Raw genomic sequence first — 17,590 nt, 5'->3', positions numbered from 1 at the left:
GGGGGGCTGCATGCGGACATAGCCAGGACAATGTACTGATATGAATGAGGAATGTAAAGCTGCAAGGTTTTCTGTCTCTGCTTCAAGGTGAGTTTGCTTTCAGTGTGCGTTAGCAGAAGGTTCATTAGCTCCCAGATCATTCAGGTGGAAGCCTCACTGTCGTTGCCACAAGTACAGGATGTACCCCCTCACATACACATGCACAACGGGGAGATTAACAGTCATCATGGGGTCTGAAAAAGGTAATTACAACCAAAGGCAATTTCACCATATATAATCACAGCCAATTAAACAGCCAGTAGCCTTCCTTTGTGGACGTGAAGAACGGACATAAAAGGTGTAAAAAGAATCTTTTAGGAATGATCCCACACAACCTTCACTCCTCCTCCATAAATGTTACACGTGGCTAACGATGGTGGTGTCTGCAGGTAATTGAATAACAGTCAGTGAGAGTAGAAGCCAGAGGCCAGAAGAATATTACCTTTGTTGAAGAACATGGAGGCCATTTGACCCATCTCGACCCGCTCCACAATGTCGAAATGATCGGCGTGACCTCCTGATCTCTCTGTGGAAACAGTAAAACATCATCTGCAGTGAGTACCATTCACAGTGGAGGTGGGTAAATGTCAAAGAGCAGTCTGATGATTTAAAAAAAATATACACATCACATGGATTCAAAACTGGTCTGTAAGCTACTTTATGAGATTACTGCTGAGATTCAACAAATTGTGAAAAATGCCAATTCAAAATACCCAGAGTTCAGGTGACAGCTCGTAACAGCTCACCTTGTCCAATAGTCCAAAAACCCAAAGATATTCAATTTATACAAGATATAAAACTGAGAAAAGCAGCAAATCCTCATGTTTGTGAAGCTGGAACTGAAGGACTTAAAAGACTGATGGTCAAAACCGTTAATGATTTCATTTTCTGTCAATCAACCAATAGATCAACTGTTTATTTATTTCTGTACTAATTATTATTCACTATTCAAAAATGCTGAGATTTGACGTTTAAACTAAAACGAATGAAAACAGTCTCTACAATTATTTTTAGAGCAATTATTTTTTTAATTTATTAGTCAACTAACAGGAGATAAAGTCCCAGCTATATTTTTTTAATCACTCTAAGTTATATGGAACTTTTCCAAATTAAAATGTCTGAAAAAACTTTGTTGTGTTCTTACATGGAAATCTGTGATTTTAATCATGTTAACCAATCATTTGGTCGCCTGTCAATGACATCATATCCTCTATGACCATGTGTCAGTTTGTCTGACAGAAGCCCTAAAATGACTTTTATTCAGTCTTAAGTCACATCTTTAGAATACAGTTTTTACACCTTGGTGGTTTTCAACTGTATATCTGAACAAGATGAAAGATGTTAGTCATCGGACGTCTGGATCTGACGTTATCAGAGAAAAAAGCTGAGTATTTAACAGCTCAGCTCCCAGCTGCTGGAGACGTCCTGTGCTGTGTCACTGAAGAGCGTTGGTGAATCACTGATTTGTAAAAGTGAAACTGCTTTATTCGTTTACTGGTGTTAATCCCCTGGTTTGTTTGTTATGGAGAGGAGGACACCTCTGTGGATAATTCAGCTGCTGGTAAAAACCTCCTGAACGTCTGGTTCATAAGTTATCAGAGAAACAGTCCAAACAAAGGTTAGCATCACTCTCAGCTCCAACTCTTCGTCTCTGTGCTCCATACAGCGTTGGTGAATCACTGACTTAAATGTGAATCTGCTTTATTCAGGGTTTTTAATGGTTATAATCACATGGTCTGAGGGTAATGTGGTGAGGACAACTCCCATGATACCACACTATTTCATGCCAACACTGTGAGTTTAAGCCATTTTCCAGGCAAAAGGAATAAACATTTGATGGTTCCAGGACCTCAAATATGTTAATTTTCTGCTTTTACTTTTGACTTACAGTGAATTGAATATCTTTGGGTTTTGGACTGTTGGTCACACAAAGATGTGATGATTTATTTTTATTATTATTTTAACCCGACGATTAAATGCTAAATCAAGACAAATAATCAGGACATTAACCAATGATTGAAATATTTGTTAGTTTAGTTCTTTATATTTTACCACATGATTATCTTTGGTAGATATTTAAACAGTAATAAAACATACTCTGATGTCCATTGAAACATCTTGATTAATTTAAAATTCTTAAAATTATTTTTAATGAAAAACATGTACAAATGTCAACTAAAAGTATTTTAATCCATTTTCTCTGATGTTCCTATTAAATAATTCTTTATCCATCCCGTCATGATAGATACATCCAAAGGGTCAGGAAACAGTTACATGAATCACTTTTGGAGGATGCTGCTAAACCAGCAGGGTTAACCTTGTGTTTGCTGTCAGCGCTTGCACTAATATATTTCCTACAAACACTTGTTGCACTGATGATACTCACGAACAGACAAGATGGGCTTCGTCTCCGGCTCCGATCGGCCTCGGCCCATGACATCATCATCCGAATACTCAGACGTGGAGTCGCTGTCGTCGATCTGAGGAAGATGATAGGAGCGTGTAAAGCTCTGTTTTGGCTGCATGTTTTCCTAATTTCAGTTTACAAGCTATTAATGCAGTGTTTATTTGCTCTTGTATATGACACAGGGGAAGGCAACATCTGGAAATTACAAGCAACAGCTGAGGAGCACTTTGGAGAACGGAGGACCGCTCACAGCTCGCACACCGATACGTCGCTTTTTATCATTTCAAAAATTCTCTCCGGATTGATATCAATTAGCTGTCAACGCTGGTCAACTCTGCGAGTGTGATCAGCTGAATTGATAAGTGACATGTTGGCTGGGACACGGGTGGGGAAACGAAGATGAGGAGCGACAGGAGCTAATGGATGTGTGACAAACAACGAGTAAGCGGCGGGAAACAGACTGTAGACAAATGTGAAATTTGTCTACAGGCTAAAATACAATTCAAGATACAGGAGAATATAGAGTAGAGCTGCAATGGTTAGTTGATTGATCAATTAGATCAGCAACATAAAGTTTTGCAGCAAACTATTTCTGAGTCATTTTTTACTTAAGAAAAATGCAAAAATGTATTACATTACACGACTTCAGATTCTAAAATGTGTTTGTTTTGTCTGTCTTCTGCGATCATCAGTTGAATTTTCAGGGTTTCGGATTGTTGGTCGAACAAAACAAGGAATTTCAAGACATAAAGTTGAGCTTTGGGAAACTTTGATGGCCCTTTTTTCAACATTTCATGACATTTTATAAATTGAGAAACAATATATGAAGATTAATAAATTATTGTTCATTGCAGTCCTAATAGAGAGGATAATATCCATTTACATGGGATTAAATGGAAGCATCTGCTAAACTAAACTAACAACTGTTTAAAATGCAGTCAGTAGTTTGCCTGTAATTAGGACCAAACAACACAGGAAATTGTTACGATCAAAATAAAGCGCTGACAGAACTTCCTTCATTTTTGCTGGATTTGTTTTTAACATCTGGGGAGAGAATTTCTCAGAATACAGTCCATGTTGAAGCGTCATGAAGAATGGATAGTAACACAATCCAGTCGCATTTCACTTATACCTCCAGCAGAGGGCGATCTCAGCAGCCAGTGCTACACATCAACCATCTAATCAGAGCATCATTCCCAACCAATTATGTGATACATTAGATCAGTTACAGCCACTCACAGCTGGGAGCTTCTGTAAAGAGCTCTGCTCTCATCACATGGCCACAACTCAATACTGCACTTCATCTCTTCCTGTAAGTCTCCCTGGTTTTCCATATGAACTGACCGACAGAGGGACCGTCCTCAGAAACATGGTCTCTAGTTTGAACCTAATAAACTTCTGAAAACACATAATGATACATCACTTTACAATAGAAAAACAAAAACAAACATTTTTCTGTTAATAGGCTTCACTCAAGCTGAGAGAAATAAAAAGCATTCAGTGGTAAACATTTCCAGTTTCCTCCCTCTCTTGTTTTCCATTATGTGGGAGGAAAATGCCGAGGGGAGTACAGGAGCCATGAATCAAGGCCGAGAGTTTGGGGCTCAGTTAGAGCCAGGCTATTGTCCTCAGGCTCATAACTCCTCAACTGGAAACACACAGGCATTAAGCAAGATGACTTCTGCACCACAGGAGAAACAAAAAGCAAAGGCTGAGCCAGTTAGAAAGTCTTTTTCTTAGTCAAAAAAAAAAAAAATGATTGAAGACCGGGGAATCGAGTACAGTCCTGCACTGATAGCTTCATCTCAATTGGGTTCCTTATAGAGGGGTGGCAAGAGGAACTTGTGCTAGGATCCACAATAAAACAACATCCTTCTGAATAAAAAAAAAAATATAGACCTTCCAATTAAAAGGAGAATTTAACATGAAATATTCTACAGTCTGGTGATGTCTACTGGGATTAATGACAACAGTTATTGTTTCTGTCAACAGAAGGTCAAATGTGAAAGAAGAGATGTGATGAATAGCTTCAGATCAAATAACGAAGATAAAATAAAAAAGCTCACTCAGCTTTGGTGCTGCAGAGATACCAGGACACTGTAAATGTTTAAGTGTTTTATACGGTTAAAGTTATAATCTCTAACTTTTCCACATTAATATGTCTAAAAAAGAATTAGACCTATGTTATATATATTGTTGAGATGTGTTCTGAGTCTTTATGGCAGCGACAGAGATAACACATGGAAACAACAAGAACTGTGTTTGGTCAGTTCAGATTGCGTCTGTTTTTCTGCTACAAGTATCTAAAGCAACTGCAGATTACTGATAGTGAAGACAACGTTAACTAAGTTGAAGAGAGACTCAGGTGTCTGCTATTGTTCATCTAAAACAACTAGAATCACCACCTCCTGGTTGTATGCCTCTGCCAATCAGCCAAGATGCAGGTAATATGGTCAGAATCAATTACAGCATTGAATGACGGCCAGAAGTGTTTTTACAGAACATTATGATGTCACACTGAAGTTGACCTTCGACCATTTGGATATAAAATGTCATCACTTCATCATTTTATCCTGTTAGACATTTGTGTTAAATTGTGTGATAATTAGTGTATGAATTTGTGAGTTATGGCCAAAAACATGTTTTGTGAGGTCACAGTGACCTTTGACCTTTGGACATTAAATTCTAATCAATTCATCCTCGAGTCCAAGTGACCGTTATGTAATGATATTCCCTTTGATATAAGACAGCAAGGTCACCATGACCTTGAACTTTGACCTTTCCCCACCAAAATGTAATCATTTCATCTTTGAGCCCAAGTGAATGTTTGTGTCAAATTTGAAAAAAGATATTCATCCGTCTTGCAGTTTTACACATCAGCCATGACTCCTGTCAGTCATCTGTTTGTTGTAATCAATAAAGAAGTGACACAGCTTCGGAGTCTACACTCAGTATAAACACACAGCTAGAAAATTAGCATCACACTCCGTGACTGAAAACACTCTGGATTTATGTTTATTTGTTTACTTTATGGATATATGTTTCCTTGAAACATAAAAGATGAAGTGAGGTTCATTCGGTTATTAGCTGCCTAAACAAGCTTCAACCTGTCAGAACAAGACGTGTAAGCACATTAACCAGAGCTAAGAACTGGAAATGTCCCTGCGCTGCATTTATACCAACATTAGTTCCACTTTTTTGCCTGCAGGGTGTAAATAGTGTTTGGCTTAATGTCTTATTAGACAAACTCCCCCTGACAGAGAGGAACATTTACTTCTTTAATATTTGGTTTGTCTGGCACATTCTTACAGCAAATACAGAACCATCCATCCAGCTAACAGCCCATTAAATATACTTAAATGTAGAGTAAGACCCTGCTCCGTCTCAGAGGTTATTATCTTACCTCCTCCTGCTCTCTCCTCTTCCAGCGCAGCTGAGCATTGGCCGCCGCCATCGCCTCAATCACGAAAGTGGTGGTCATGTAGCTGGGAGGGGAGACAAGAAGACACAACAGGTTAACAAGTTGCTTTTGATGACTTTAACTGGTGGTTAAATACATTACAATGAAACTATTCAATCATCATTTTGGCCTTGACCATTCCAACATTATGTTGGAAACTTTGTTTTCAACAGCAGGTGGATTCATTTACACTTTCCTTAAAAATATATATATTTTTTATTCGATCACTCAGGAAACAGTCAGAGCTTCTCCTCTAACTTTATGCAGCTCTGCTTCTTGTTGTGCATTTAGTGGAAGCGTTCACTGGGCTTCGTAACAACACCTTACTGAGAACAACAAGGGAGGGGGTAGGGGTGTGACTGAAGAAGCATTTGTTTTGGTCTGAGATGTTGGTGGTCTAGTGCGACATCTAGTGGTAGTAGATATCATCATCCTTCAATGTATTATTAGATCCATATTTGATATTTGAGTCTTGTGAATAATCATGCTTATCTTAGGAGGCAATAAACATCATATTCAAACAGATGCTGTGTTGTTTTAAAACTGACTCTAAATATAAACTACAAAATAATTCAAATGTTGGTTTAAAAAAAAAAAAAAAAAAAACTGTCAGCCTTCAACTCCATGTCTACGTTGTTTCTGTTGTTGCATGCAGAAGGACAGGTGTGAGAAATGAAAAGGAAGTGGGGGAGTGGATATCCACCAAACTGAGTCTGGGGTTGAACGAGAATTACCTCATGAATCCTAAAAATGAGATGAGTGCTAAGCTGACCACCCAACCGGCTGTAGCAAAGGCTTTGGGCATCGTCAGAGCTCCGGTTCCCACAATCAGATTGAACATATACACCAGCCCCACCTGTGGAGGGAATGAGCAGGACAGAGGGTAAAGACATGTACAAGTCCAACATGACCCTACTGAGATTTAACTCTCACAGGTTTTCATTTGCTACTGCATTGTTTATCCTTAGATTTCATTTTACTCCCACTACAACCCTTAAGTTTTGCTGCTGCAATTACTGACATTTCTCTATGGGGATCAATGAAATTTCATCTAATATTAATGACTTATTTACTGTGGTTTTTAATAAGTCCAAAATCTCAAGCATTACAGTATCGGGTGTTCCTCAGAACCCTGGTTGATAAAGTCAACCATTGTCAAGGAAGACAGCTGGAGATTACAAGCCAGCACTTACTCCTATCAGGTAGCAGAGTGTTTTAATGATTCAAAGCTTTAGCTTCAGCTTCCTGGAAAAAAACATCTGACCAGCAGGACTTCATGTGTGCGTGGAAAGGACATGCCGATGTAAGCAAAGTCAGGGAGTTAAGTTAGCTGTCAAAACAGAGTCCAGACCATAAAGAGGCCTGGTGTGTTAAACAAAAAAAAAAAAAAGAGGATGTGCAAGTAGAGTAGTTTCCTCTTCATTTTTAGCAGTACTTTCATGTGTACCATCTCTTTTTACAAAGACATTAATGATTTGATAACCTAAATAAAAATGTCAGTTTTTCCTGTTGTACATTTACAAAGTATATATAGAGCAGGAAAATTAATTTGCTCAATAAAGGTATGTAGTTCAGTACAATCCACCAGGTAAAAGTTAAAGCAGCTGCAAGTCACCCGAGCAGAACGCTACAGCTTCTTCGGTTCATATCAATGAAAGGCTGCAGTGTTTTCATTTGCTCCATTCGGATTCAGAGAAGCTCCTAGCTACTAAAAGATTTATTTGGATAATAACCCATATTTACAGAGCTCTCCCTTTACAGTTACAAGGTGGTTAAACTTGTGCCTGACCTTAGATGATGAAAAAGAAATTAGGAATTTATCAGGGCATTCTGCATGACACTCACAAAGGCGGAGTAGGGTTCCCCGGTCTCTGTAATTCCACCTGCCATGGTTTTGATGACACTGGTCTTGACCTGAAGGAGAAAAAAAACAGAGAGGTAAATGAAGCATGCTATAGTGACTTTTTTTTTTTTTTTTAAACTTACATTTGCTTTATTGGCATATTAAATGCAGCATTGACAAAACAGGTTGCGCAAGGTCTATAATATAAAAAATACGAATAAGAAAAAAAAAGTTCAGAGCGTAATAGAAAAAAACACAACAAGTGGATGCCGTGTATTAAAGAACTGCGATCACATATCTTGCAATTTAATATTTATGATAAGGTTGGCACAAAAGCCGACAAATTAAACATTTCATTTGCGACTTTTCTTACACTTTCAGCTCCACTTTTGAATTCGGCATAAACACGATTCACTAAACGGCACACATTTCAATGCAAACATGTTTTTTTATCATTTGTCTACCGAGTAGTGTACGGTCTGGTGGCAGAGATTTGATTCATGACAGTGTTTAAGCGTTACAGAGTTACTTATGCCTACAGAAGCTCTCCGGGTGAATAAAATTGTGTATAAGTCACTGTTGATCTCGATGAGCTGATATTTGCTTGCTAGCAAAGCAACTGGCAGCACAGGTTGGTAGAGATCTAACATATGGATAAAGACTTGACATTTCAACATTTTCAACATTTCACTTCTGACATTTTATGAATGCCGATAAACGTGGGAAACTGTTTAGGTTATCCTGTGGGCGGCTACACGGGTGTCTTTCTTGAAAACAAAATTGAAGACTGCTTACCTTACTCCTTTCCAGTGTTTCTTGCTAACTTAGCTGCTAGGCTAGCAGCTTGCTCCAAACTGTCTGCCGTATCAAATCCACAGGAGCTAGCTAAAAAACGCAGAGCCTTGCAACCAAGCTAACATGAGCTGTTTCGGTTTTAGATAGCTGGAGGAAAGCTTATATGGAGCCACTTTTCCATGGGCTAACAAGGCTCCAACAGTAGGTTGACTGGAGGCAGTAAACTAACCAAACAGCTGACCTGCTCCCGCATGAACACGCGTGAAGTTCACTTTCATACAAACTCAAACTTCCGGTACTCGCTTTCAAAGTAAAACGTTCTCCGTCGTGCCTCTATTGCAGTCGGTGGTTGATATAATAAAGCTTTTATTGTTAAGACCAAATAATATTTTTGTCGAATCACAATATGAGTGCATATTTGTTTATCACCGCTGTCTCTGCCTTTTCCCTACACTGGTAACAGCATGTTTACCATTATGGATGACCATGATTTCCAGTGTATTGAACATTACATGACTGCACGTTGGTAAAGTCAGCAACAATTTACATCACCTTGTTCCGGATTTGTTTGAACCCGTCCCCCCGTGCTGCCAAAGTTATCAAAACGATTAACCACTCAACAGTATGTCCTGTCATATGACACGTATTCATGTCATATGACACGTATTCATGTCATATGACATGCACACACCTGTCAGTGCTGTTTTTCTGCGTGCATCCACAGCGGCGTCACACTGTAACACTATAACGTGTTCACATAAGTGTGCAGTAAAAGATGATACATTTATGGTGGATAAGTTCAACTTTGTGGCATTTAATGACAAGATTGTAAATGTTACTTTGCAACAGACAAGAAGTCAAGGCTGAAAACTATAGTGCACATACAGCTGTTAAATGAGAAACCAGATGTTTATTGTGTGGACAAAAGAAAGATTCTTGTTATAAATCTATATAATCCCTGTAAAATACTTACAATAGAAGAACTGAAAAGGCCAGAACAAGGAAATAAGGTAATATGGTGTGGTGATTTCAATAATACATTGTGGGGAGGGAAGACAACAGACTATAAAGGGCAGAGAGTAAAGGAACTAATGGGGGAAAAAGGGTTAGTTTGTTAAATATATAACATGTGGGAGCAAACCAAGGAGATTAGATGTTTTACTTAACAACAAAATAAACATGACTTGAGGAGATATAATGAAATAAACCACCCACTCAACTCCCCAGATGTTATACAATTATATGAGGATATTTCCTTTCTATGGGATGGTGAGAAAACAAAATACAAAACAAAGTAATCCATGTTGAGTCAGTGCTGAGTTAATGCTTGGCATATTGACACTGACAAATTTGTGAAGGGCAGATTCAACAACAAAAACAGAATATTACTTTTATTTATTTTTGAATCGGGCAGAGAATATGACAAAACAACAAACAAACAAGTGAAGTGGGTTATAAGGCTAAAACAAAGTGATTCTGTTCTCTCCTCTTACTTCTCTCTGAACCCTCCTCCTGTCCTGGTTTGTTCTTCTTTAATCCAGCAGAGGGAGCTTTAACCAAACACATCATGAGCTTCACTGCAGTACTAATCTGCGGAAGTGCAGGATGCTTCAAAATGACTAAAAGCTTTGCTTGTGTTCACTAAAAGGAACAATACACTTACAATGAACCCTGCAGATTATGCAGAAACACCGCTGTGGTGTATTTGCTGTATTTAAAATGAGTATAAACTAGAATAAACTGAAGTGATGAGGCAAACCAGCTGCTCATTTATTCTTCTGACACAGTTAAGACCTTTGTAAGTTAAATGTAATTTATTTTTTTTCTTTTAAGGAAACTGAATTCAGATACCTGTCACTCGTATGGTTATTTATCTGACAGATGTAGTTAGCCTACTTTACCAATTAAGATTTTTCATGTAAAACATATACGCTCATCTTACAAAATATAATGCATTGATAATCAAATAATCCTGAAAATCATTTATGAAGACAAATTGTTTGGGACTATACAAATACCATTGAATTGAATTGAATTATTTGAATTTATATAATTTTAGATTGAATATGTTTAGTTTTGGGACTTTTGGTCAGACCAAACATTTGTACAAATTTTGGGGTATTTTCTTAGCTTTTATACATTAAATGTTTAATAATATATATATTTAAAATACTTAAAATTAGCTCCACCTATGCAACAGTAACTCACACAGGCGCCAGTTTTCTGCAGTGAGTAGTTTACTTCAAGTGCATTTTGCTAATAATACTACCACTACTATATACTTTTACTTTACATTTTTAATTCACTCCTGTATTCATAATGGAGTTTATTAACATAGTGGTATTGTTACTTTTACTCAAGGATATGAATACTTCAGAATACAAAAAGACCTGCATGAGTGACTGCAGGAAACTTTTCTTGAATTTTGTGCTGCATGAGCGCACACTTTAGCACTCAGAGTACAAAAAAAAAAAAGAAAAGATATAAAATGACAGCCCAGTCCTCAACCCCCACCCCGCTCTCCACATACCACCAGCACACCTGTGGTTCTCCATTTGAAGAGGAGTGGTTGGTAAAATCTGAGACTTACTTTGAAGTGATCTGCCTGTTGGAGAGGCATGAATATGCACGAGACTCCCGGAAACAGCAAAGATGAAAGAGTGTGTCACATTTATTCTCAAACGGATCATGTCATGTTTTCTGTCAGAAACAGAAGATTATTAAAGCTCTTTTTAATTCGCAGTCTAATGTCTTTCCTTCCTTGATTTTCATCCTCAGAGGTGAGGTGTCTATTTATTGTAAATTTGTGTCAATTTGTGATTTATTTGTGCCTCTCGATTATGATGGACCTGAGAGCTCAACGCACTGCAACTTAAGAAAACGCGTGCAAATAGACAAAACACAAACAGATTCAGAAAACATCTTCAAATAAGTGTTTACAGGGGACACTAAAAAGCGATGAACCTGCCTGGGAGCACTTGTAGTTCAATGCCCAATTGTGACTTTTGAAGTTAAAAGCATTGAATAACAAGTGCGTCCCAGCCGGGTTCATCACTTCTTTCTCTTTAAGTTACTTTTTTAATTTTTATTCTTTCATTTATTTCTCTTTATATTTCCACTTTTTTAATTGACTAATTGTTCTACAACTGGTATGAACTTTCAACTACAACTGTATCTACTTCCATCATGGTATTACTACTTTCACTAAACGATATTCGTCTTTCACAGTGAGTCAGGCTTTGCCCAGACTCAGAGGCATCCTGACTGGCTCCCCTCCAAGTCAGTCTTTCCTCGTCCACCTTCGTCTCCAGATGGGATTTCCTGTCTGAGTCTGAGGGAGGGGGCTGGATCTCAGGAACCCTCCCCAGCTCCCAGTCCTGTGACTGGCATAAACTGGAACATTGACTGGGACTGAGGAAGCCAGGGACAGCAGTGAGCTCACTCGCCCTCATAGTGTTTAACTGGTCACTGCCTTTGTTTCCTGCCTTCATTGTTTAAGATGAGTAGGAAGGATGAGCCATCGCGAAACCATCATAGCTATTCTTTCTTTTCGTCACTGTTGCTGTGATGTGGAATCTGCTGGGATATAGCAAGATTCATCATTCGACTGCATCGTAAATCAGGGTGTCTGCAGATCTTAAAGTTTTTTGTGGTGTATGTCCAGTCATAGATGAACAAATAACAAGATCACTAACAAAATACACTTCCAATCTACTGTACAATACAGATCCAAGCTCCATCCTTTTTCATTCGTCTGGACCTATTCTTCTGTGTTTCCCACCTGGGGATACTTGTACCCGAGGGGCTACCTCTGCAGTTTCTTGGGGCTACATGGAAATATTGTGAAGTAGCACTTTGAAAAGAATAGAGATTAAAAATAGAAATTAAGATTTGAATTAAAAAAAAAAAACAGTCCACTTTTTTTAGTCAGTCTGTACCACAGGTTAAGAGTGTATGTAGCAAGTGAGCAGAATAGTTGAAAAAACAGAAAGTGATGTGTAAATGGTTGGAATAGATGGATAAACAATTGAAACAATGAACAATAATAAATTCAAAAATAAATAAAAACAATGAATAAATCGGTGAAATGACTAAAAGTCCTGGATAAACAGTCAGATACATTGGGAAAATAGATCTATAGTTAGCTAAAAGAATCATGAAATAGTTTGATGAGTGATGGGTAAACAGTCGAAATAGTTAGCCAAAAGAAGCTAACATAAACATTTTAGCTAATGGATAAACGGTTTAAATACTTAGCTTAAAGTGATGAATAAACACTTTGAATAGCCAGCTAATAGTAATGGATAAAAGTTGTTGGCTAAAAATAGATATAGATATAGATATCTGAAACTGAACAGATTCTTTCATAATTATTAGCTAACAGATAATAAACTCTTGAAGTAATTAGCTAAAAGTTACAGATAAACAGTTGAAACAGTTAACGAAAAGTAATGGATAAATAGTTGAAATGGCTGAGCTTAATGATCGCAATAAACAGCTAAAGGTAATATATAATAGAAAAATAAAAAAAATAGTGCTGATTAAGGAGTTCATCTGACAGGTCTGTGGATCAATATGAAATTCTGATTTTAAAAAAAGTCGCAAACCCCTACCATACTTATTTTTAGTTTCACACCTGTAATGGTTTGTGCAATGTGTTTCCTGTTTAAAGGTTAACTAACCTCACATTCAACTAATAGTTGTTCAATTTGGCTTGTACCCTTGACAACCTCTGTTATTGGAAACCTGATACTTTGAACCGTAGTGTGATGGAAAAATACAACTTCCAGTGATTTCACTGCAGCTTCTTTCAGCATGACTAACAGCATTTCATCCGTTCTTCAAGTGAATACAGTAGTCTACCTCATACCTCCTGTAAACAAAGAGCTTCCTCGTCCTGGATCAGACAACATGCCAGCTCACACAACAAAGAAAAAGAAGCCACCCTGACACCCCATCAAAGAAAAGCAAGAGAAGAAAAATAATTAATGAAATCTAAGAAACAGACACATCCCATTAAATGCTTCACTATGTTTATGACTTGTTGTCTCTCATTCCGTTTGACATTTCTGAACTGAAACAGGACTACATTATGGCAATATGTCAAATTGTACTAAATTGTTTCCTGGACGAGATGAGTCAGTGGTTTTCTGATCATCAGCGGCAGGTTGATCAGCATTTCAGCCTCAGGAACACAGACCGAAGTGGATCAGTCTACATGAAGGATTTCAAGTTTGGTGATCTTATCTCTGCGCCGTCATCCCCAAATCTGTGGGAAACACCCCCCCACCCCCCGTCCTTCTTCTTGCTCTCTTTTAAACAATTATGTAATTTTCTGGCATTATACACCGAGGATCTGTGGGGGCTCATAAAGTGCCGTGTCATTTCTGCCTGTTAGAATGTCAGATGAAGATAATCTTGACAGAAAAAAGAAATTAGAAAGAGATAAGTGAGTCAGTATTAACCAAATGCCACAGTGTGGTTGTACTGGAGTATTTAGGGAGGGTACTGTGAATCAGACTTTTGATAATGGGAGCAGTGGCTCATTTCCTTTCATCCCCTCACAGATAAGAGCAGCTGGCTCTGGGAAAACTAAGCCCGGACAATGTCCCTTTTGTCTGTCAAACTTCAGACACACAGAGAAAACTATACATGTGTACTGAAGGACATTTGACGGGCTCCAAGGAGCTCAGACCTGCAGCTCAGGAGGTGCAGACTGTGATTCACTGGGAGTCACCTCTTTTCAAAAAGCAAGAAAACCAACAGTATGTGGTGCAAAACTCCTCATGTTGCAAAAACAGAAATAAAGTGGTTTCAATTTGACCAGGTGGTTATATTAAGTTCCTCCTTAACCACAGAATATTTTATCAAGAATTTCATGGTCATACTAGGAAAGGGTGTAATTTCCACAAACATCTCTTTGAGATGTATCTGTGCTGCAGACTTGTTCAGACTTGAGGACTCACATATATAATTATAACATTAGCTCATAAGATCCTCAAATAAAGAACATCAGTCCTTTTGTATCGTTTCAGACACCTCAAAACAGAAGAGCCCTGGAAGATGTTTTTCCCCTCAACACTGTTTTATTCATGAATTAGATATATTTCATCCTGCAGAGACAAAATCAAAACAGAGTGTGACATTCGAGGCGCAAAGAGGCCGCTGCCTCTGCTGAGGTCATTTATCTAATGGAAAACACAACAGCACTTTGCTTCCAAGCACATTTCTTTGCAAAACAAGAAATCAGAATTAGTTGTCTCAACATTATGCTAATGTTGCAGACAAGGGTTTAAATGATGTTTCCCATTTCAGGGAGGACTCATCAAACCTAGACTTAATGTGTACAAGTTGACTGTTGTGACACGTCAGACTGTCTCACTGACCGATGTGTCTCTGGGTGCAGGTCTGATGAAGCTGGGCGTCCCCCGTCAGCAGTTTCAGCTCCACATGAAAACCGACAACAATGTGATCCGTTATCAAGACTTCAACAGACAGGCTCAGAGATGAAGGTGAAAACTAAGTATTTCATTTGTTTGTTTTTTTATGTTGTTGTTGTTGTTGTTTTTTTTGTTTTTTTTAAAATTTTTTAATGAAGTTTTCTCAGTATTTTTTTCATCATTGTCAGGATGGAGTCACAGCAGCACAGAGACCGATGGTCCATTATCAGAGGAGATCTCCTGTTTGAAGAGATGTGCTGATAATCAGCCCTTAAGCCCAGACACAGACAGGTGTCAGAGTACATTCATACAAAATGTGAAACTAGAGACAATTTTACAGACAGAGATGAAGATTTCCCAGCAGCTATATTTACAGTTATTCAAGTACAAGACCTAAGTACAATTTTAAGGTACTTACATTTGAATATTTTCATTTTAAAGTTCCGCTCCAGACATGTTTAAAAGTCTGTAAAAATCCCTCTGCTATGATTCATATTTTGTTCACACATAAAAAGTGAAAAAAAGGAAAACTGGGTCTTAAGCTCATATATTCTTACTTCCTCATTGAGAGATCCAGATCAGGCCTTAAGCCCCGCCCATCACCTGCTGGCTCCAGGTGGACAGGTGAGAGAGCAGAGAGTATCAACATGGTTAGAGGAGGAAACATGTTTGAGCCTCAGTCTGACCCAGACTCAGATGAGGAGTCTGTTGAAACCAGAACCAGAGACTAGCAGACGGATCAGAACGGTTAGCGCAGTTAGCATCTTTTATTTGTTTATGTGGTTTGTTAGCTTGTAACTGGCAGTGGCTGATACAGTGTTAGCGGTTGTGCTAACGTAACCTCTGGCTCTCTGTACTGACAAGGTTTCAGGTTTATTTAGCCCCGCCCCCTGTTCCCACAAGTTTACAGGATTTGTTCCTTAGGCTTGTGACATATGAAACCCTGAATCTGTTTTCATGAGACTGTCATTGGTTCACTGCAGGTCAATGTGGAAACACTCAGTCATGGTTTTGATGAATATTTCACTCATCATATGTGTGTATTACATAAAAACATCATATGGATGTTAGCAAAGACTTGATTTTCATCAGACAGTCTTTAGATTGGGAACCACTGCACTAAACTAACTATATTTAACATGGTTAAAACCTGCTCCACCTCGAGCAGCTACAACTGTAAAATTCTGCAACGATTGATGCATCAATACAAACAATCTAATGCGGTACATTTACTCAAGTGCAGGATCTGAATGCCTCCTCCGCCCCTGGTAAATACAGACATAAAGTCACTTGTATTTAGAGTGAATGGAAGGAACAGCAGCTTGTTTTAACATCATGTAAAATAAAATAAAGCCACACAGCACAGACAGACATCAGATGTGTCCCAAAGAAAAACAGTTTCAGCAGCTTCTGCGTTGGCGTTCAGCCACAAACTGCAGCGACCGAACCTCCATGTCTGAGGTTAACCACTCAGTTATTTCTGACCCTCAGCTATCAGCAGTAAATCACTCTGTGACCCGCCTCCTTCAAGACATTCAAGTCCCAGAAATTACAGCTCCAGGACACATGTAGACCCAACAGCTCTGCAAACAGAGGAGGCCTCACTGAGACCTTCACACAGGTGTTGATGCTTTTTGTTGACCTGGCTCCATAATTGTTTTTTTTGTGTGTGTGTGTGTGTGTGTGTGTGTGTGTGTGTGTGTGTGTTTGTTGACAGAATAACAGTGTGTTTCTGCAGTGGCTGCCACACATGATGCAGTGTATTACTGAATTCACTGAATTACCATTAATGTAGACAATGTGAAGTGAATGCAATGTGCAGACATGTCACAGACAATATGTCAGGGTCTATAAAACATGTCATGTCTGGTGGAGTCGTGTAACCCATAATTACAGATCCACTTGTAGAGCCTCACAGGAATCTTATTTCCAAGTAAAAAATATAAATACCACCTCGAAACCCCCAAACAGCCACAGAAAAGTGAATGTGTGTGATTTAAAGTCAGGTTTTAGCTGTCACCAACGTGCAGGTTAATCCGTCTGAGTGTCAGACTCATTCCCTTCGACTCCTTTCCAGGGAACTTTGAGGTGGTTTTGTCAAGCAGGAGCAGAGTTTTCAGCCTGATCAGGATCATCCAGGACCGGGTCGGGACCCAGCCCTCCAGGCTGGAGGTTTTCCGGAGCAGAGAGCCCGCAGAGGAGGCCCACCTGCCCCCCGGAGAGCTCCCCTGGAGGAGTGTGGCTATCAAAGGAGGACGAAAGGAAAGTCCTCCAGAGGACACTGTGTACTGCGACTACAGACTTGTTTACAGACTGTCCAGTCCTCAACTGTGACCACTACCTCAGGTCCAAACCAGATTCTGCTGCCAGGAGGACTGGACATTGTCCATAAGTTACACAACCGTCTGACAGTGTTTTTAGCCATGCTAGTGATCGGTCCACCACTTCTGTTCAGACTGAAATATCTCAACTACCACTGGATGTTTGCCATAAAGTTTAGTACAGACATTCACATTCTCCAGAGGATGAATCCCATTGACTTTGGTGATCCTGTAACTTTCCCCTGTAGCGCCACCATGACGTTCACATCTGTGGTTTTGACTTGA

General features: G+C 38.9%; 1 protein-coding gene and 1 pseudogene across 1 annotated transcript in view; one reads left to right on the top strand and one right to left on the bottom strand.

Annotated features, from left to right (window-relative positions):
• slc38a12 (solute carrier family 38 member 12) overlaps positions 1 to 8,806 on the bottom strand; it is a 64,930-nt gene extending 56,124 nt beyond the window's left edge. The window contains exons 1-6 of the mRNA XM_023393834.2: positions 8,545 to 8,806; positions 7,752 to 7,820; positions 6,641 to 6,762; positions 5,850 to 5,931; positions 2,426 to 2,519; positions 482 to 565 (exon numbers count right to left, since the gene is read on the bottom strand). Coding sequence (XP_023249602.1) covers positions 482 to 565; positions 2,426 to 2,519; positions 5,850 to 5,931; positions 6,641 to 6,762; positions 7,752 to 7,796 — 427 coding nt within the window. The 5' untranslated portion in view covers positions 7,797 to 7,820; positions 8,545 to 8,806. The remainder of the gene's footprint in view (positions 1 to 481; positions 566 to 2,425; positions 2,520 to 5,849; positions 5,932 to 6,640; positions 6,763 to 7,751; positions 7,821 to 8,544) is intronic.
• A 4,649-nt stretch (positions 8,807 to 13,455) lies between these two features.
• Positions 13,456 to 17,590, top strand: LOC147817546 (uncharacterized; annotated as a pseudogene).

Source organism: Seriola lalandi, unplaced genomic scaffold (genome assembly GCF_002814215.2).
Source record: "Seriola lalandi dorsalis isolate HSWRI2012SDOR001 ecotype SW California unplaced genomic scaffold, Sedor1 jcf7180002054944, whole genome shotgun sequence".
Taxonomy (NCBI): Eukaryota; Metazoa; Chordata; class Actinopteri; order Carangiformes; family Carangidae; genus Seriola; species Seriola lalandi.
The sequence above is the reverse complement of the archived record's forward strand: the minus strand, read 5'-3'. Positions and strand labels throughout refer to the sequence as shown.